At 57.8% G+C, this 20,408-nt stretch overlaps 1 protein-coding gene across 1 annotated transcript; it reads right to left on the minus strand.

The window, feature by feature from the left end:
- Positions 1-1,577: 1,577 nt before the first annotated feature.
- Positions 1,578-20,164, minus strand: RAB8A (RAB8A, member RAS oncogene family). The gene is made up of 8 exons (XM_025916137.2): positions 20,008-20,164; positions 15,625-15,685; positions 13,455-13,515; positions 10,017-10,094; positions 8,394-8,483; positions 7,759-7,824; positions 6,382-6,432; positions 1,578-3,061 (listed from the first exon to the last, which is right to left on the minus strand). The coding sequence occupies exons 1-8, from the start codon at positions 20,129-20,131 to the stop codon at positions 2,969-2,971; spliced, it is 624 nt and encodes a 207-aa protein (XP_025771922.1). The 5' UTR covers positions 20,132-20,164; the 3' UTR covers positions 1,578-2,968.
- Between the last annotated feature and the right edge of the window lie 244 nt (positions 20,165-20,408).

Raw genomic sequence — 20,408 nt, forward strand, 5'->3', positions numbered from 1 at the left:
TCCTCTCTTGTGCCACATTCTGGGCTTTTCACTCGAGGCCCCAGCTGGTGAGTAGGACTTCCATGGCCCCATGTGGGGTGGCTCTCTGGGTAGGGACCACAGTGCCTTCTCAGCCCTGGGGACATGCGGGGGTGGGACAGCCAGGCTCTGCCAACGCTGAGCTTTCTGTGTTTTCAACCGTTCTATTCGTCCCACAATGCTTTCATTCTATTTGTTAATTCATTCTCTCCACAAACATTGGCTGAGCCCCAACTGTGGGCACCATGCTAGATGCTAAGGATGGAGAAGACAAGACAGGCACTGTCCCTGCCCTGCTGGAGCCCACAGTCCACGGGGAGACGGTTGTCACGCAAGTCCACATGCAGGCCAGGCTTGCACAAGTGGGAACAGCAAGGGCAAAGGCCCGGTGGCAGGAAGAAACCGGGCACGTCCGCGGAACAGACAACAGTTGAGGTGTCCAAAGAGTGGACATAACCGGATGTCCATCAACAGATGACTAGATTAAAAAACCGTGGTCCATCCTTTCAACGGATTATTATTCGGCCGTGCAAAGCAGTCTTCACATGTGCTACATGACGGATCTAGAAAACTATGCTGAGTGAAAGAAGCCAGACACAAAAGGCCACATCGCGTACGATCCCGTTTCTATGGAGTGTCCAGAACAGGCAAATCCAGAGACAGAAAGACTAATGGTTGCCAGAAGGCTGGAGGAGGGGGTCTGGGGAGTGACAGCTCATGGGGACCGAGTGAGGAGAATGTGTTAAAATGGACCGCAGGGATGGCGGCACATCGCTGTGAATACGCTGAAAGCCGCTTAATTGCACTTCGGTGGGTGGACGGTTTGGTGGGTGGATTAGATCTCAATAAAGCCGTTATTAAAAAAAAAAGAAAAAAGTCGAGGAGTCATCTCTCCCTGTCTGCCACTGCATCAAATCTCCTCTCTCAGCAAAAGGCCGGGTCTAAGGCAGGACGGAGGTTCCGGGACCCCAGCCTGACTCGGCGGGGGGCGGGGGGCAACAGGTGCAGACATGGAGCATCATGGGGCAAATACAGCTCAGAGCCGTGAGCTATTTACGTGACTTGTGCCCCGTTAAGAGACGAGATGCGAAAAACAGAAGTGGGTTCTGCTCTTGGGGAGCAAAACAAATAGCGATGCTAATAATAACGATGATGAGCACGATGCTGACAGCAGCCGATCCCTCAGTGACATGTGTCTATCCCAGGCTGAGATGCGCCATCCAGAGAGAGAGGGAGAGTGAGAATCCCAAGCACGCTCCGTGCCATCAGTGCAGAGCCTGATCTGGGGCTTGACCTCACAAACCGCGAGATGACGACCTGAGCCGAAATAAAGGGTTGGGCGGTTTGCCGGATGAGCCACCCAGGCGCCCCCAGGACTGTCTTTTAAATTAACGGGCATCCTGAGGACCCCGGACCCAACACCTGGTCACAGCTGCGTACCTGCAGGGAACGTGTGGACATAAAAATCCGTTAACGCTGATCTAGTCCAATCTATGATTTTACTGATGAAATTAAAACTAAGGAAAGAACTAAGATAAGCTGTAAAAAAAAAAAATCCGTTAACTTTAAAACGAGCTTTAATTTGTTTGTTTTCCTTAAGTGCATTTATCAATGTAAACAGAGCATGTTAAGAAATTTCAGGGGAGAGCAGACTATTGCTGGTATGTTGGTTTTAATTCCAAAAAGAAGAAACTACAACGCCAATGGCTTGGACTGACAGCAGCTTGGGGCGGGGCGGGGGGGGGGGGAGAGTTGGGGGGGAAGGATAAGAAAAAAATAAAGGCTCCCTGGTGACGCCTCTCCGACCTGGCTACCTGGTCCAATTGCAGTCTCTACAGGAGGGCAGAGCTGTCACAAGAGAACCTGGTGACGGCAGCTAAAAACCAACTCCGACTGCTATGCGGCCAGCCTGTCGCCTTGGGCCTCGGCCAGCGCCGAGCGCGGCCTCACGCTCTTGGCCACGTCCGGCCAGAGGTGCGCACGGGCTCCCAAGCACCTGGGTCTGCCACTGGAAATCAAAGACGGAATCACTTCATGGCACTACAGATCTGGAAAAATAAAAAATCTCAGCTAGAAAGAACGTCCAGTTTGGAGACAGCAGGAGGGAAGAGGACGCGGGGGGTGGGGGGCGGGGGGGCTGCCCGGGGGCCCAGAGGCAGACAGATGCCCCAATCACAGGTGGACCGTGTGTGGTTGGTTGCGTCTTCGGGGTCACGCGTGGCGTCCCCTCGGTGCTCAGGCGGGGAATGCCGAGAGAGGCCCACGGAGCCGGCCGAGGCTGGACTGCAGACCAGCACCTGGCTGTGAAACAGGAAGGGCTCCCCCCACGCTTCTTTCCTCAGGATTTCCGTAATTTGTGCTTCCCTTTGGTCTGGCTTGACAGTTAAGAAGAGAAAAGGGGGGGGGGGGAAGAGAATGGTTTTTGTCACTTGTCCAAAACTGACAGAAGAGGAGAAGGTAGGCGTCAGATGTGCTGGCTGGACGCTTTGTGGGCCCGGCATGCGTCGCCTCGCTCAGGGTGTGGGGGCCCAGCACTCCTGGAACCGTCGCTGGGCTCCGGGGCCTGGCTTCTGTGGTGGGGACGTGGACGGGCTTTCCGGTGGGGCTTCGGTTGTGCTGCAGGGAGGCCTGGAGACAGAGGCCCACCGTGCCGGCTGATGTTGGCGGCCACAGCTCCGCTCCAGCTTCCTCTCTGGTCACGTGGTGAGAGGGCCCGTTCCGCAGACCAGAAAAATAGCAAATCCTTAACTCATTCCATCTCCAAAGTTGAAAAAAGATCAGACAGTTACTAAAATCAACAATTTCTCAACTGTGTCTGGTGGCCATGGGCCCGGTGGCCGCGGCACGGCAGGGAGTGTTGGGGGGGGAGGGCCCCCGGCCGAGCGAGGGGCTCGCTCAGGACAGGCACAGTCAGCTCAGCTGAGCGAGGCTCAGAGTAAGGCAGTGCTCCTCACAGAAGAACACATCGGAAAAAGCTGCTTCTCTTCTGCTGGTCTGGGGTGATTTTGACTCCCTGGCTGCTCCCTTGGGGACTGTTGCCTTCCTGAAATTGCAAAGGGTTTTGCAAGGTCATGGCTGGGGATCAGCACTATGTCTCTTAACCAACCGGCCCACCGACCAATGAACCAACCACCCACCCGTCTGCCAGGATCCGGATGGTCCATCCACCCACCCGTCCCCTCCCATTTGTCAAACCTCTGCCACCTTCCAACCATCCATTCATCCGTCCCTTCCAACTCGCTTTTTACAAACCCCAGATCTGCTGCGTTCCCCCCCTTTCCAACCACTCATTCTGTCAGTCTTTCAGTCGCCTGCCCATCCCCCGTTCCATTCATCTCCTCGACAACTTTCCCACCATTTGTTGACCCATCTCATTCTCCTTTCCCTACTTCCGTCCCTCTATCCATCTATCCATCTGTGCTCAGCCCCTCCCGGCGAGGCAGCCCAGGGGCAGTGGAAAGACTGCCTCCTGGGATTGAGGGGAGGCTGGGCTCAAGGTCACAACGCCACTCACACAGGACTCCCCGTAACCGTGTGCCAAGGCTCGGACCCACCTCTCCCCTTGTCCACCTTCTGCCCCGCAGCTGGTGGCATAAGCCCTAATCTCTGATCTCGTCTGCTCAGTCCATACTGACACCCATCCACCTCCCCCAGGTTTCTGAGGAGTGGCCTAAATCCGTCACTTGAAGCCTCTGCGAGCTGGCCCCTGCCTACCCTGGGAACTCAGACCCTGCTTTCTGCCATTCTACTGTTTGCGTGCTTTGGTCTCCTTTTGACTAGTTTCTTCTCGCCTTTGTGCTCTTAGGTAAAACCTGAAGTTTTATTCAGGCAACTACCAAGCACTTATGTGGTGCTAGGCACTTTTGTGGGCGCTGGGCAGGCAGGGGTGAACAGGACAAAAGGTCCCGCTGGGGGCAGACAAATCGCACAGGTAATCAAATGAGTGGCGCTTTCCACTGCAGCGAGTAATGAGACAAAACAGGTGAAGGGTGGAGAAGCGTTTCGATGGCGATGTCTGAGCGGAGACCTCTCGGAAGCGCGGCCGGGGATGGTCCAGGGGCTGTGGTCAGCGGAATAACTGCCCCCCAAGATGTCCACGCCCTCGTTCCTGGAACCTGCACAGACGTGGTGGCAGAGACTTTGCAGACGCGATTGAGGAGGGGTGGGGACAGCGGCCTGGATCACCCAGGTGGGCCCCATCTAACCCTGTGACTCCTTAAAAGCAGAGAAACTTTCCAGCCGTGGTCGAGGACGAGCGAGACGAAGGAAGCAGGAAGCAGGGTCAGGGAGGTGCTGGGTGGCTGGCTCGGAAGACGGAGGAAGGGCTCACAAGGCAAGGAATGTGGTGGCTTCTAGAAGCTGGACAAGGCAAGGTGGCGGGTCCTCCCTGTGGGGAGGGCACCCCTGCTGACACCTTGGTCTCAGTCCAGTGAGACCCGTTTCAGACTTGTGACCTCCAGAACCGTCATGCTCGTGTGTCGTTGACGCTACTAAGCTTATTCTGGGAATGCATTCCAGCAGCCTTAGGACACGGATGTGCGAGGGGGGCGCCCACTGGGCCACTCCTGCCAAGCCGGACAGCCACTTTCCCCGGTGGAGAGGAAAGTCTAAAGGAACGTGGGGCATGTGAGGAACAAAAAAAGGCCTGCAGTGGACGGCAGGGAAGCGGCAGGGTGACAAGGTGGAGAGGGTGGCAGCGGCCCGGACGGGTTGTGGGGACGCAGTGTGTGCTCAGCGGCAAGGAGCGCTGGGTTGAGCGGAGCGGGAGAGCACCAGCGGTCCGGGAGGAGGGTGCTGGCGGGGCCCGGCTTCCCCTGATGCTCTAGGAGGGGAGGCAGGGGTGGGCAGAACTGGCCGTCTGAGTACCACAGATACGAACTTGCAACTAGCACATAGACAGTTCTGGAGATCTGATGCACGGCACAGCGATTACAGTCAAAGTTGCTTAAGAGACCAGATCTGAATTGTTCTCAACGCAAAAGAGAAACGATAAGTACGCGAGTATGTGAGATAACAGAGGTATCAGCTCCCAACGTGTTAAAACCAATGTCCTGTAAGCCTCAAATTTACACAACGTTCAACGTCAGTGGCATTTCGATTAAAAAGACAGATAGGAAGCCGTGGAGGCTGCAACTCTGCGCGTGAACAAAGGTGACAGGGAATGAGAAGGCGTTTAACTGTGAAGAGAGTACGCAAGGAGTGTGGCTGCACATCCGTGTTTCACAGTCTGGGCCTTGGAAGGACACGGCACATTCTAGGGGCAGTTGACAGGCCGATGCCGAAAGCACAGGCTACGGAAAAAGTGAGTGTGATGCTTAGTGTCACCGCCAGGGGGCGAGTGTCAGAAGGATCCTCTAGACTCAAACTCCGGCTGAAGAGAAACAAAATTACAGGAACACTGCACGCCGTCGTCGGGCCGTACGTCTGCTTGCGTGGACACGGTCCTGTTTTGGCTAAAGGGCTGCCACTAAATGGATCCCATCCCTTATGACTGAATTCGCAGCATCTTAGAATTCCGGAGGCATGTTTTCAGTCAGACGTGACCTACCCGAGTGGCATTTTGTGTCATGTGCGCACTCGCGGGTGACCAGATGTAACGCAAGCCAACGAATAGCTCACTTCACGCCCTTGAATCAGACAGCGAGGGGTGTCACCTGGCCAGGAAACAGGGGCTACTGGAATGGAGGGCTCCGGGCCAAGACTCCCAGCAGTGTTTAGGGGCTGAACACACCCAACGTAAACTCGAGTGTGTAGATGTGACCAAAGAAAGTGGTAGTTGTAGAGAGTGGGGACCATGAAACAAAAAGGCCAGAAAACAGACAAAAGGGAGGATGTGGGGGGATCCAGGTGGGACCTCTCAGAGGCCCCAGGGCCCTGGCACCCACCGAAGGCCACAGAACTGTCACAGCCAGCAGAACTTGGGGTGGACTCATCAAGACAGAAAGCTGGTGGCTGTCAGCCCTGCGGGGGGGGGGGGGGGGGGCAGGGGGCGTCTTGTCACGGACTGGGGGGGGTGGCGGACTGTGGCTCTGGGCCTGCCTGGGGCTTTTCTGCAGGAGGCTCTCTCTCCTCACACGTGCCATCTCCCAGGTAGGACGGCAAGGGCCGCGTGTCCCCTGCTGGCCCATGAACTTAGTAGGGAGCACCTGTCACGGAGCAGCTCCGGGCCCCAGAGCAGCGTGTCCCGTTGTGGATGCCCAAACCACTCCTGCTAACTCCTGCCCCTTTCCCAGAGATGCTCGGCTGGGTCTAGCTGGGCCCCGAAGAGCAGGATCTGCCCGGGGAGGCATCACAGCACTGAGGCCAAGGGTGGCTGGCTCCAACAGGGACCCATGCAAGGATTCAGAAAGCACATACACTCACCAGTTTTTTGTCCATTTTTGCTTTGATGTCTCTGGCGAGAGTGAAAAATGCCTGTGGAATAAGGATGTTGTCAGGGCCGCGGGAGGAGGAAGCGGGTAGGGACCTGCTGGTGCTGGGCCACTCCCGTGTAGGAGACGTGGCGGGACAGTGGGGTGGGCAGGGGAGCGGCGTCAGGGTGGCTTCCCGGGTGGGGTCTCACCTGTCCAGCCCCATCTCCTGCCACCACTGGGCCACTCCTGCCAAGCTGGACCGCCACCTCCCCTGAGCCAATGACCTGGGACATGGGGCCACCCTTGACTGGACACAGAGGAAACTGAGGTTCAGAGGGGTCGAGTGACTTGTCTGAAGGCACCCAGTGCCTAACTGACAGAGCCAGAAGGATCCAGGAGGAGGGCCCAGTTTTCCACCCCCGACTCCTGTGCTCTGTCCACTTTTGCCCCCACCTCTGACGGTCAGGTCAGGGGCCAGGCAGAGAGAAAGACAAGCCATTCTTAGCCAAACACACTTCGCGTGGGGTCCCTGCCAGCAGGGAGGCCTGGGAGGGCCAGTGCCAGGTAAAGGTTTGCCTCCCCATGCTTGACGAGGCTCGAGCTGGCCCCTCTTGGTAGGGAGGCAGGGTCTCAACGAACGCCCACGTGACGTGGAATATTCTGTTGCGAAGGCTGGTTTCGGTGCTAGGGAAGACCAAAGTGGTGGGCCTAAGGGTCTGGGGGACAGTGAAGGCCTCCCTGTGAGGGGCCACTTGGGCTGGGCCCTGAGGGGAAAGGGGGTGCAAGGAGGGTGTGGCACGGGTGGCCTGGGATGGAGAGTCGTGGGCAAGGCCCAAGCTGCGGGTGGCACACACCGCCTGGGGCTGGTGAGGGAGGGCCTTCTGTGCCAGGCGTATTGGGCTGAGGTTGGGAGCAACATGGAAGGTGCATTTTGGAAAGACCACTGGGGCAGTGGGATGGAGGTCGGCAGATCAGCTACACGGAGAAGAGCGGGTGGCCCGGGCCAAAGCTCAGTCATCTGGGCTTGCTGACCGGGGCCTGTCTGTGAGGGTGGCAGGGCCGAGGGCACACACGTGGAGCTGGGCCTGGGCACCTGTCAGCTGGGACTCTCTGAGGCCGTTTCTCCATTGGTAAAACGGCACCTGCTCCCCAGGGCTGCCCAAGAACCACTGAGGTAACAGCCTAGGTGCCCAGCCAGGGCCTGCACCTGCTGACGTCAGAACATGGCAAGTCCCTCAAGGGGCCTGGCACACTGCCTAGAAAGTGCCGCGCGGCCAGCCGGATGAGGGACCGACCTTAGGCAGCCCAGGGCCTGAGGTCGGTCCCCCTGGTAGAGCCTCCCTAGAGGGTGCAGCCTGTCCCTCAGCCCGGAGGGCCCAGGACTCACGTTCTCCACGTTGATGTTGGCCTTTGCACTGGTCTCCATGAACTTGATTCCATAGTCCAGGGCGAGCTGTGTGGAAAGGAGATACACACGTGCATGTTAGCCACTAGGTACCCCTGAACCCCACAAATCCTGAGCCAGGGGCAATGCAGGGGCAGGAGTTGGGGGGGGGGGGTCTCAAGCCATGGATCTGACTTCCTGGGCTGCTCCCTCAAGTGCCCAGTGGAGAGCAGGTGGTGAACATCCCTGGCAGGAGGGTGGAGGGGGCGTGGCTCAAACCACGGCTCTCTCCTCTGCTTCCTGTGGGTCCCACAGGTTCCAACCGGATGCCTTAAGGAAGCACACAGAGCACATCCCAGAAGCCGCTGCGTGTGCAGTCTTTAGACGGAAGCCCAGCGGAGGGAGTGCCTTCCACTCTCCCTTTGTCCTGAGTCCCAGACCCCCTCAGTCTTGTACAAGCCAGGCTGGCCGGTTATTGTATGCTTGTAGAGACTGTGAGAGAGTCTCCCCCAAAGCCCACTCAGCGAGTGAGCAATCGGAGACCCTCTGGGGCAGAACAGGCCTCCATGCAGAGAACCCTAAAACCCTGAGGTCCCTGTGCCACAAGGTGCCAGGCCCACGCCGGTGGCCATGCCCACCTTCTCTCCCCGTTCCTTGGACACTTGTCTCTTGTCGTTCACGTCACACTTGTTCCCGAGTATCATCTTTTCGACATCTGCAGAAGCATGCTGAAGGGGAGGGCAGACAGGTGGTGAGAGGTCAGAGGCCAACACACAGTCTGTCCCCCAAAATCCGCGTGGTGGGCCAAGACTGCTGACACACCCTTGTACAGGGGACGAGCTGAAGATCAGAGAGGCTGAGTGGCCTGTCCCACGTCACACAGCCAATACAAGAGCAGAGTCCAGGTTCTGGCTACTACTCTGACCGAGGACATGCTCTCTGGCTGCTGAGGACAGCTTCCCTACGGGCTGTGTCACCCAGGCCCCAAGGTCATCCCCGGGCTCCTGGCAGGGTCTGGCCTACGGAGGCAAGCGAGGCTGGGCTATTTACCCCCGCTCGCCTCCCTCCCTCCCTGCCTCTTCCGCTGGAGGCCCCAGCTGCTCTCCCAGGACCTTTCGCCCCACTCCAGCTTGCTCCGTTTGGACTCTGGAAGTGGGCAGCGCCTGGGGTGGCAATGGCCCCCCACTGCAGCCAGCCCCGGGGTGTCCCCATCCCCTGGCGCCCCCCACAGCTGCCTCATGCTTGTAAAGGGCTCCTCCTCCAACCCTTTCTTGGGCTCCAGTGGAAGGTTCCACGCTTCCCGAAGGACGAGGGTATGGAAAGGGACCTCGTCGTGTAGCTCAGATCAGGTCTCGTGAAACACTGCTCTGCTCCCTAACTTCCTGTTAACTGCAAGACCCTCTCGCCCACTGGCCACAAACACTGAGTTTCCACAAGGACCAATGGGAGTGGTTCCTTGTCCTCAGCCCGGGCACGGCCTCCGGCCAGCAGACCATCAGGTCTCACAGTGGGCCTGTCAGGATGGCGGCCTGGTGCCACTGCTCACAGATGTCAGCCGTGCCGTGACCTTTGGCCGTGGCTTTATGGATGGGTGAAGTCCTCTCGCTGTACCTCAGACCCGAAACCCCACCTGGTGAGTCACTGAGAGGCACAAGTGCTGTCGTCCAAGAAGGCTTTGGGGTGAGCCTGTCTGGGGAGCCAGAAGGCGGGGACGCCAGCTTTGGGACAGGGAGGCGGGGCTAACTGCCTTCTTTTCCCTCCTGGGTTCAAGGTCTGCTTTCCCAGCCAGCTGCAGTCGAAGAGCTGCTGGCTTGAACTCATATGGCTCAAACTAGCTCACACCCCGCTCTGCTGAAACTCAGAGTACAATCTGAAACGCCTGTCTGCCAAATGCAAGGGTCATGCCTATCCTGGAACCTCCCGTTTCTAGAAAGCACCAAATGCTCACAGTGACCAAGAGCTCAGGTATCTCTTCTCTCATGGCTGAGACACTGCCCAAACCTGACAGCCCCGGTGGGGAAATTAATGGGCTCTCAGGGCCACCCTATGATGACGCAAGGCCCATGTGTGGTCTGCAGGGTCAGCCACCTGGGTTCCGGTCCCCATTCCGGGTACATCCCTGGCCATGAATCTCTTGGCAAGTGACTTCTAGGGGTCTCTGTGCCTCAGTGAGCTCATCTCTTATCCGAGGAGCTCTGGGGTGGGGACCGAGGTGGGGACACGCATGAAGTTCCTCTGCACGTGAGGGGCGCAAGCCTTACCTCCTCAATATTCCGAATCCAGTTCCGGATGTTGTCAAAGGATTTCTCGTTGGTGATGTCATAGACCAGCATGATGCCCTGGGCGGGAAGGGACACAAACGTGTGCTCTGGACAAGCTGCGAGCTGAGGGGGAGGCCCCAGCAAGGTGGGGTGGCCGAGACCCCAGCAAGACACCCCTCCTGCCAACTCCCTCCACTCCACCCCTGGGGCCCTTCCTTCTGCTGGACTCTAGGACCGGCTCCTCCCTGGTCGCCCAGGCTCTAGTCCTGCCCACCCCGCCACCAAGGTGACCCTTCACCCTGCAGACCAGACCCCACCACAGTCGTGCTTGCAGACGAGCACCAGCAGGGCACATGTGCCCATGGCCTGGCAGCTCTGGGCGTCCCACCTGCCTCCCAGCCCCATGTTCCATGGCCCCAGGGCCCACAGTGCTGCCCTTCACTCAGCCCACCCTGCCTGAGTCTCCTCCGAGCACCTACTGCGCACCGCGTTCTATGGTAGGGTCTCGTTGAAGCCTCACAGCCCTCACAGGTGGGTCCAGCTGTCCCCACTCTGCAGACGAGGACCCAGAGGTGTGGGACGGCCAGGCCCGCCTCCCTTCCCATGAGAGAGTAAAGGGCGTAACTGGGGTCTGAACCCTGGATGGCCTGATCCTGACACTCTTGTGTGTTCCAATGACTCCACCCACGGGGCCAGCTTGGAGCGTGGGGCTGGGCGGCACTGAGGCCCCTGAGGGTCCGTTACCCACGTGTGAGCAGGTAGGAGACAGCGCAGGAGTCCCTAAAGAGCTGCAGAGTGAACCCACCTCCACCTGGGCCCGTGACCTTGCCGTCACTGCGAAGGACACGTGTCCCTGTTTGATACAGAGCAAACTGAGGCCCACAAAAGCGCCCTTAAAGATTCAAGCCCAGGAAAGACTGACCCTGAACAAGTTGGTCACACCAGCTCCCATTAGGAACCTCCCTGGGCCCTCATCAGCACCAAGTAACGCCGAGGGCCACCTTCCAGGTACAGGGCCCCAGCTGTCCTGGGCCGGCCTGGCTTACTCCATGTGCTCAGGCCACCCCCTCCCGACGGCCCGGCCCTGCATCCGAGACCGCTGGTGCCGGCCAAGACGTCCCTGAGGCTGCCCGAGTCTGCAGAGTGAGAACGTGGGCTGCGGGCACTGGGTGGAGAGCGGCGAGGACATGTGATAAGACCTCAGGGACGGGACAGGAGAGCCCCTGCAATTCCGAAGCCCCGCCATGAACCCAAGGAGACACGCAGGGGCCTCGCAGCCTGCCACAACCGAGGCCCTGGCCAGGACCCCTCCGGAAGGCCATCTGGGGGCCCCCTTTGGGGAGACTGAACGGAGACCACCTGCAGGACAACCAGGAGCTTGTAGAGGCCGTGCTGTTGGCCACTCCCCAGCCAAGGCCAGCTCGAGTACGAGATCCCGGTGCGCAGACTCCCTAGGTCAAGCACCGCGGAGGCCTCTGGCCGTCAGGGCAAGAAACGCCACGAGGTCCTGAGAACTTTCCTCCCTTTTATCCAGGGACTGGCCCCTCGGGTGGCCCAGGGCTCTGGCCACCACCAGCAAGTTGACACCCCATGCTCCAGATTCCAAGGTCCCAGATATTCACCAACCGAGGGGTGGGGGCGGCGGGTGGAGCTATCAGGAGAGAGAAGTGCCGAGAAAACACGGGATCACCCTATTCCAGGTCCTCCGTGGAAACTCTCCTCGGGGCCCCAAGTGACCATGTTCCCAGCACCCACTGGGCACGGCTGCCCCTATCAGCTTGTAAGCTCCCAACGGGACAATGGACACCCAATGTCCCCAAATTTGGGACCCAAGAGTCTAGTACCATGCAGGGAGAGGGCGATGGCTGTGATGGGGGCAATGTTCTCTGAGCTATCCAGTAAGGTCACCCCTGGCCACACGTGGCTCTGCGGTGCCTAAAAAGTGCGACCAAGGGGCTGGATTTCTTACTTGCGTCAATTTACACTCAAAGAGCCACATGTGGTCGCTGGCTTTATATATGGGTTCTATAAGGCTATATATATATCCAATCTAGGACTGCAAGCCACCAACACCCTGGCTCAGGCCAGCGTCATCAAGGGCTGGCTGAGGATGTGGGCACTGGAGACAGCCAATCGGCACTGGCCCAGTCATTTCCCCTCTGCGTGAACTGAAGCAGGACATGGAACCATGCTAGGCCTTAGGTCCCCTGTCAGTGAAACGTGGACAACCGTGGCACCCATGCTCCGCTGTTAATGGCCAAGACCTGGGCCCAGCAGCTGGCACACGAAAGGCCTCAGAGAATGGGGGCCGTGGGGGGGCTATTTCAGCCCAGATGGGGAGGGGGCCTGCCTGAGGCCACACAGCAGAAGCTCCCCCAGGACCCCGGTTCCCCGAGGCCCCTGCCCCACCAGAGCACAGCCAGGTGAGAAGAAAATTAGCAAATAAATTTTAATGAGGAGTGCTAAGGTTGCAATGCACACGACTGAGTTTCTGTTATGTTTCAAAAGCTGTGTGGGATACTCTCAATGCCTCCATTCATTTCTGCCGTCCACCAGTATTTCCTGAATACCCACCACATACCCAGCGTGGTCCCAGGCATGGGGCATACGGCAGTGACCGAGACGTGGCACTGCCCTCACAGAGCTTGTGGTCTTGCAGAGGAAACAGGCATGTATGCGGTCACATGATGGGGTGTGCACCAGGCGCCGGAAACGGGGAGATGGCCACCCGCCCTCGTGGCTGCCCGGAACGGAGTCCTGTTCTCTGTTCCACTTTCCAAGTAAGGAGATGCAGCTCAGAGGGTGACCCAGGGTGCTGAGCCAGGGGCCAAGGCTCTGCCTCCCGCTCCCAGACCCTGAGTGCTCCACTGTGTGCACACCTCACATGTGCTCGACCCACTCGGAGGGCAGGAACCCGGCCTATTCCGGGTCCTCCTCTGCATCTAGTTCAGGCCTGGCCTAGAGAAGGTGCTCCGTAAAAGCACCTGAGGGATGGGGAACGAGTCTTCCTGTGATAGCACCCTGCCTCTGGCCCGGGGGACCATACAACGGCCAACTGCCCGGAGCAAGCCAACTCCTGGATGATGTTCAAGTTTTCAGTAGCAAATTCCACAGAGACTGACACAGGCCACGTGAGCGCTCCTAAGTGTTGGGGCATGCTATCTCCAATTTCACTGACCTCACCTAGAAGAACCGGCTTCCTCTGTCTTCCCTCATTCCCAAAGAATTAACCGTCCTTAAACCCTGCATTGTCCCTGAAGCAGAAGAGGATGTATGTCGGGGTGGGGGCAGGGCACATAGCCTTTTCCTAAAACTAACCCGGGACCGAGGACCCCGGAGGAGCCCGAGCACAGACTCCCCAGAAGCATCCGGGTTCGGGCATTCACGAGAGTGATGTTCACGTGGACTTTAAAAAAAGAAACGAAAACCAGTCCATACCATTGCGCCCCTGTAGTAGGCCGTTGTGATCGTCCGAAACCGTTCCTGACCAGCTGTGTCCCTAGAGGAGAAGAAGGGAGAGTGGTGACAGCAAACACGAATCGTCATCACCGTGGGAACAATGGGTACTCAGCCGGGATGGACGCGGGTCGTTTCCTAATTCACTGTCCGACTGTGGGACAGCACCTTTGTCCTCTACTCTTATAGAGGAGGAAACGGTGACTCAGGGGTGTCAAAGACCTGCCCCATAGGGCGTAAAGTCATTCCCTCCAATGACCCCTCTGCTGCACCTCTGTTTCCTGGGGATTCTTCCCAGAGTTTCCGGCTCACAGAAGAGCCGAGATCGGATGTCAGCTGTGAAAATCCAGGGCCATGCTGGCATGGAAGGGGCCGGTCACATGGCTGGAGGGGTGTACCTTCATGCTTGCTTGCTGTCTTGGCAGAAGCCAGGGAGCAAGTCTTCCCTCGCTGGTGCAGGGCGACACCTGGGTGAGACACATCGTGCCCAGCCCAGCTCCTGGCACAGGGGGCATTCAGTGCTCGGTGTAAACATGGCCTAACTGATTGGTGGCGGGGCCAGGGCAAGCCCCATGTCTTTTGTCTCTGGATTCGGGGTTCCTTTCGTGACCCTGCGAGGGTTCTGCATGGCTGGGCTGCACGGAGGCCCCTCAATCTGGGGCTCGGCTGGCTTTCTGACACCAACGGCAGGTGACGTTAGTGGTTAGGAACAGTCATTTCTATCCTCCACCACGGCCCTAGTCTAGAGAAGCGTTAAGAGAGTCACTGACCCCATCGAGACTGCTGAGAGCAGAAGTAGGAAGAGAGGAGAAGAGGAAAGTGAAACTTCTGCCAGCTGCCGCCGTGTCACCTTGGACTCCGGGCGCCGAGGCTGCTGGGGAGCCACGTGGTAAAGATGGAGATGCTTCTAGGGCTTGTAACTTATGAGGCAGCCAGAGACCAGAGACCAGAGATGGGCAGATTACCAGCTGACGAGGCGTCAGGCCTCATCCAGATTTCCACTCTGGAGTCAGACCAGAGGCGAACACCACGGGAGTCGAGGGGGCGCTCTGGGCAGGCAGAGTGAGGCTCACGCTCTGAGACTCGGGGGAGGGAGACGGGCTGCGGGGAAGGTGGCTTCGTGGCCCCCCTCACGGTACTCCCTCCCACCACAGGTGCTCGCTAGGGCAGGGAGACTTCACCACCCTCTCACATGTGACTTCTCTTTCATTTCGCTCAAGGCTCATACTTCCCCGTGGGTGATGTGGCTGCAGGGCGGGGACTCCCCTTCCATCTGAGCATCTGAGCTCAGCCTTCCTGGCACTTCCGAGGGGCTACAGACCCCAGTCAGCGACAGGACTCACAACCTCTCCGATTTCATGTATCACAAGAAGTCAGCCCCAGGTAAGCGGAATAGAAAACAGGTCTTGCCGCTGGGCCTGGCCTCAGCTTATTTTTAGTTCTGGGATTTCAGGTCTGTGGGCTAAAGAAGTAAGGCTTGGGTGGCGCCTGGGTGGCGCAGTCGGTTAGGCGTCCGACTTCAGCCAGGTCACGATCTCACGGTCCGTGAGTTCGAGCCCCGCGTTGGGCTCTGGGCTGATGGCTCAGAGCCTGGAGCCTGTTTCCGATTCTGTGTCTCCCTCTCTCTCTGCCCCTCCCCCGTTCATGCTCTGTCTCTCTCTGTCCCAAAAAAATAAATAAACGTTGAAAAAAAAAAAAAATTTAAAAGAAGTAAGGCTTGGGCTTCCCCGGGGGTGGGGGAGAAAAGAGGAAATGATGTCTGGCCTTCTTCAGCGAGCTGATAGGGTCAAAAGGAAACACTGGGCTGGGGCATGGCGTTGTCCCAAAGCCTTCACCACCGCCCAGGCACAGAGGGTACGCTCCAAGTCCAATGGAAGCAGGCCACTCGGAAGCCCAGGCCCAGCGGTGCCCACATCGAAATGCTGAGCTAACCCGGACTGGCAGCTATGTCCCCAGAAGGTGCTGACAGACTCCAGGCCCCAGTAACCAGCAGAGCCCAGTCTCTGGGGTTTCGGAAGAAAGCCTCACGCGTATGGCTAGGCACAAAGAGGTGGAGGCCATGGTCACAGGGAGGGGGAAAGAGAGAGGCACCAAGGCTTCTGGCTCAAAGCACTCCCTGGGTGAAGGGGCGGAGGACGCCAATGCCTCTTACCATATCTGTAGCTTAATTCTCTTGCCATCGAGCTCTATGGTCCTAATTTTAAAGTCAATTCCTGAAAGAAAAGGAAAGAAAAGGCACATCACGGTCAGCCCACTGCCCAAGCTGCATCTGAGGCAGCCGCTGCCAACCTGTTACGGAGCACCTGCCTGGTACTGGGGCACCTGGGATCTCGGAAGCTCCCACAACAAGTCTGGAGGCGCCTGGAGAGAACTTTCTCCTCTCCTGGAAGGGGAAGCTGAGGCTCAGAGGGCAGACCGAGCTGTCAGGAGTGAAGCCCCAGGTGGCACAGGCTGGCGGGCAAACCCAGGTCCTTCAGGCGACAAAGCCTTGTTCTGTCCCCTCTGCCCACCAGGCAGCCTCTCGGAGTCGGCCTCCACGGAATCTTTCGAGGGCCAGAGCCCCACGCCTCCCGCCACCTAGCACCAGGCCCTCCCAAACACACAGGGCATGGAGCCCCAGGATGCCCCCCAATACTGCTCTCACGAACCTCCAGCCTTCGCACACGCCGTTCCTTCTCTGCGGGTGGTCCCTATGCCGCCCACCTGTCGCCCTAACAAACTTTCTCCTTTCATTTTTTCAAGTTTATTTGCTTGCAAGAGAGAGAGAGAGAGAGAGAGCGTGCATGCACGTGTGCACGGGGGAGGGGCAGAGAGAGAGGGAAAGAATCCCAAGCAGGCTCCACACTGTCGGCACAGAGCCCAACATGGGGCTCGATCCCACGAACCATGAGTTCGTGACCTGAGCCAAAAGCAAGAGTCGGACGCTCAACCTCTGAGCCTCCACCAGACCTGCTGGAAGGTCGCCTTCCAAGAAGCCTTCCTGACCCTGCCCTCCTCTCCCACTCGTCGGCTGTAGTCCCCTTTCCCCAAGACCAGGGTGACCTCTCAGCCTCCTACCCCCTCAGTCCCCTCCCCAGCTTTCCTGACCACATTCAACCATGTCACGAAGCTAACCTCTGTTCCAAACCTGCCAGCGTGTCCACCAACGGATGGGCAGATGAACAAAACGTGGCCCACCCGTACCACCACCCGGCCGTGAAAAGGAATGAAGGCCTGACACACGCCGCGACAACCGAAAACACCTTCCAGATGCTTCCGCCACCCCCTCGGCCCCAGGATGAAGTGAGAACAGTTGAGCGTGTGCGCCAAGGTCCTGCCTCGCCTGGCCACCGCGCGGCAAACAGCTCCCACGACTGTTTCCTAAATATGCCGCGCGCAGTCTGGACTCAGGGCTCTCGTGCTCGCTCTTCCCTCTCTTGGAACGCCGCTTCCTTCCATGACTTCCTGGCTCCCCCGGCCCTTCACTCAGGCCTCTGTTCAAGTCACCTCCCCAGGTGAGCCTTCCTGACCATCCTCACTCTCTCTCCCCTCGCTTCTTTTCCTTCTTCGGGCGCACACCCTTGACAGTGCATGTTTGTGCATTTGCTCCACGGATCTTGGGGTGAAAGTTGCCCTTGGAAAACAGCCCAACCCTGCCTTTACCTCCGCGAGTTTGTTCTACATCTTTGCCCTCGAAGCCTGGAGGCGGGAGCCTGGCTTGAGCCCTCAGAACTGATGACAGGATGTTAATTCCATCGCTGCCCACCTCAGGAGCTGTCCAGGGGACCACAGGGAATATCAGTCTGCACCTGAAATGTGCCCACTGGGACAGAAGCCCCAGGAGAGCAGGGACTCAGACGTCTTACTCATGGCTGTGTCTCCGGTAACTCAGCATGGCAGAGGCCAGCTATGTATCTGCTAGAAACTGATCACCCAGTCCCACACACACACACCTTGACTACAGGCCTTGTTACATTGGTTTCCCTCTGATTCATCCCAGTCATTTCTTCAGCCCCTGCAGCCGTGCTGGCACACAGCAGGCGTTGGGGAAAGATGGCAGGGCGAAAGAAATAAAAGCCACAGGGTGCCGTGTGGTTTACGGAGCACGTTCACATCTGCCATGTGTCTCCCTGAAGGTATGAGTGAATGGGGCCCCAAGGAAGCCGTGGGAGCTGAGCCAGGCTGTGAAGAACCAATTCTGAACTTGGGCGCCGGGCCAAGTTCACACCGCCAATGATCGATGCAGCTTTTGAGAACGGGCTCTGGCAAAACGAAAGCTGGGCAGGAAATGAACAGCCACTTAATCCCTGATCCATAAAGACAACCCAGAGGTGTACTCAGTGCCAGTAGAGAATCACCTTTACACATTCAGTTGCATTTCAGGACTAAGCGGCCCAGTGTTGTTCCTTCCTAAAACATCCCCTACCTCCTGTCCCAGGTCCACAGGGACACGTGAAATCAAGATGCCCTGTTTAATCGGCAAAGCCCCACAGCATCACTCTGTCCTAACCTCTTCCTGGGTTTCATTAACACACCAGATTTAATTAGGAAGTGTTAAATTTTACAAGGCTAAGAATTATGAGGCCATCGCTTCAAGGTCAGGATGAATTAAATTTGCTCAGAAGACAGAGGCCTACTGGAAAACTACAAATGTAATCAGAATACTGAGGTGGGAGGGAAGGATTCTGGGTTTAAGTGCCACCTGTACCTCCCTAGACGACCCTGCCCAAGCCAAGTCTTTGTCTGGAAGTGGAGGCCGGCCTCCTCGGAGCCCTAAAGAGCTAGACTGGGTTTCCTGGACAAGAATGAGAAACCAACAGAAAGATCCAATCTCCAAACTGATCTCACTAGTGCTTGTGCTGAACAGGAAGTTTCCGACGCTGGGACACTGAGGTCTGGGTGAGAGCAAGCCACAGCCTGCCAGGACGTAACATCACTTCCTGATTCATGGAGATGCAAACGCTATCCCAAAGTTGGACACTGGAGTGGTGGAGGGGGAGGAATCAGAAACCTCTGGGTCCAGGGATGAGATGCTGTCACTGCAGAAGCCAGAAATTCTGCTTCCTCCAGGCCGCCTCCGGCCACGATAACAACCTCTTATTCGTTGTACATTTACGATCCTCAACCATCCAGGGCACTGGTCAAGGCAGAGAGCATCACTCCTAAACTGAAGAAACAGGGCTCAGAGTCTAAGTGCTTGTTCAGGGTCGCCCAGCGCCTGGAAAGCTGGAATGACCATTTCCAGTCCAATTCTCTCAACTGTCAAGTGCAGCTCCTGGAGAGGGGCAGGAATCGAATGAGCAGCTCATGGTGGGGTTCAGGGAGATAAGGTTATTGGGCTCGAGTTACACAGGGGGTAAAGCAAAGCCTGGTTCCTAGGCTGTCCCCATTCAGAATCAACTCCTGGGCTTGCTGACTATTCTGGAACAAGGCTGCATAGCTCACAGGCCACTCCATTTGATTGGTGTTACTTCCAGGTCAAACGTTTTCACACGGGCAATGGCTGTTTTTGTGACATGGGGACAAGTCAGCTCCACTTTTGTGGATATCAGAACTGAGAAGCAACAAGCCAATTCTGTTCAGCCACAACGTGGGCTGGCTTTGTGGGAAAGGCTGTTCTGCAAAGTGACAACTGGTGTCCCGGGCCTCAAGATAGGGAAGTCGGCACTGTCTGTGGCAGCGGCTGATTTTGGTTTCTCACTCAGGTTTTTATCTGGCATCTCCTTGGGGATGACAGGTCCCAGGGCAGGCAGCTGTCAGTCATCATTGCTATCACCTTCTAGTGGGATGGAAGGTCGGGCAGAGAAAGGCTCCAGACTCTTTCTTGCCATTCCTTCTAGAAGAAATTCACCCATGGGGGAAACAGGGTCAGGGAGAGGGGCTTAACCCCTGAATATTACAGAGGAAAGAGCAGGAGAGGGCTTGCCCTGGGGATGAGTGCTCCCATCCAATGGTCCAGTCTTGATTTTGGGCGTTAGACCCACACGGATTCAAATTCCATCCTTGCCACCTGCAGACTGTGTGACCTTGGGTGAGTCGCATGCCCCCCCGAGCCTCAAATTCCTCAGTGAGGCTCATAACAGCATCTAACACAAAGGACTGGAGGGTGTAATAATGTACATAAAGGGGCTAGCGCACAGTACATGCTTAATAAGGTCAGATGTCAAAGGCCTCTTCCTACGGCCAACTCCCCAAGCCTGTTTCACTTCTGTAAGACGGCGACCCCAAAAGAACAGCTTCGAGGGCTGCTGTGTGGACGGCACGAGATGACCGGCGCCAAAACCCCAACCCAAGACCTGTACTTCCTGACGAGCAAGCTGAGAGTTGGGGCCTCAGTCTCCCCATCTGTAAAATGGGCCCTTGGTTCCTATCCCCTTCCCCATAGCCCGGGAACCCCCGAAAAGAGGTGGAAGCGGTTGCTCTTTTCCCCTCCGGTCCCCTCGACCCTCTCTAATCCCTGGATCCGTCCGGCCCAGCCGCTCCCTCAGCCCCAGCCCTTCAGGGGCGCGCCCGGCCCGGGCCTCCGGCGTCCCCGGCCGCTCCCCGGCCCCGCTACCTATGGTGGAGATGAAAGTTGAGTTGAACGCGTCCTCGGAGAAGCGGAACAGGACACAGGTCTTCCCCACCCCCGAGTCCCCGATCAGCAGCAGCTTGAACAGGTAATCGTAGGTCTTCGCCATATTACACTCTCTCCCCGACGGGAAGTGCGGCCAGCGCCTCGCCACTGGCCGCTGGTTCCGTCCATCAGCGCCGAGCCCGCCCCCTATTGGCTCCCGGCCCGCGGCGCGTCACCCAGGCCGCCACCCTCCCCCGCGCCCCTCCCGTCGCGTAGAGACGTGGGGAAGGGGAGAGCAAGGCGCGGTGCCGGAAGCGGGCCGAGCGCGCCGGTCATTGGTCGGCGCTAGGGACAGGGCGGGCTGCAATTGGCCAGCGGTGAAGAGTCCAGGGGCTTCGAAT

This window comes from Puma concolor, chromosome A2 (assembly GCF_028749965.1).
Source record: "Puma concolor isolate L17-30 chromosome A2, mPumCon1.1.hap2, whole genome shotgun sequence".
Classification (NCBI taxonomy): domain Eukaryota; kingdom Metazoa; phylum Chordata; class Mammalia; order Carnivora; family Felidae; genus Puma; species Puma concolor.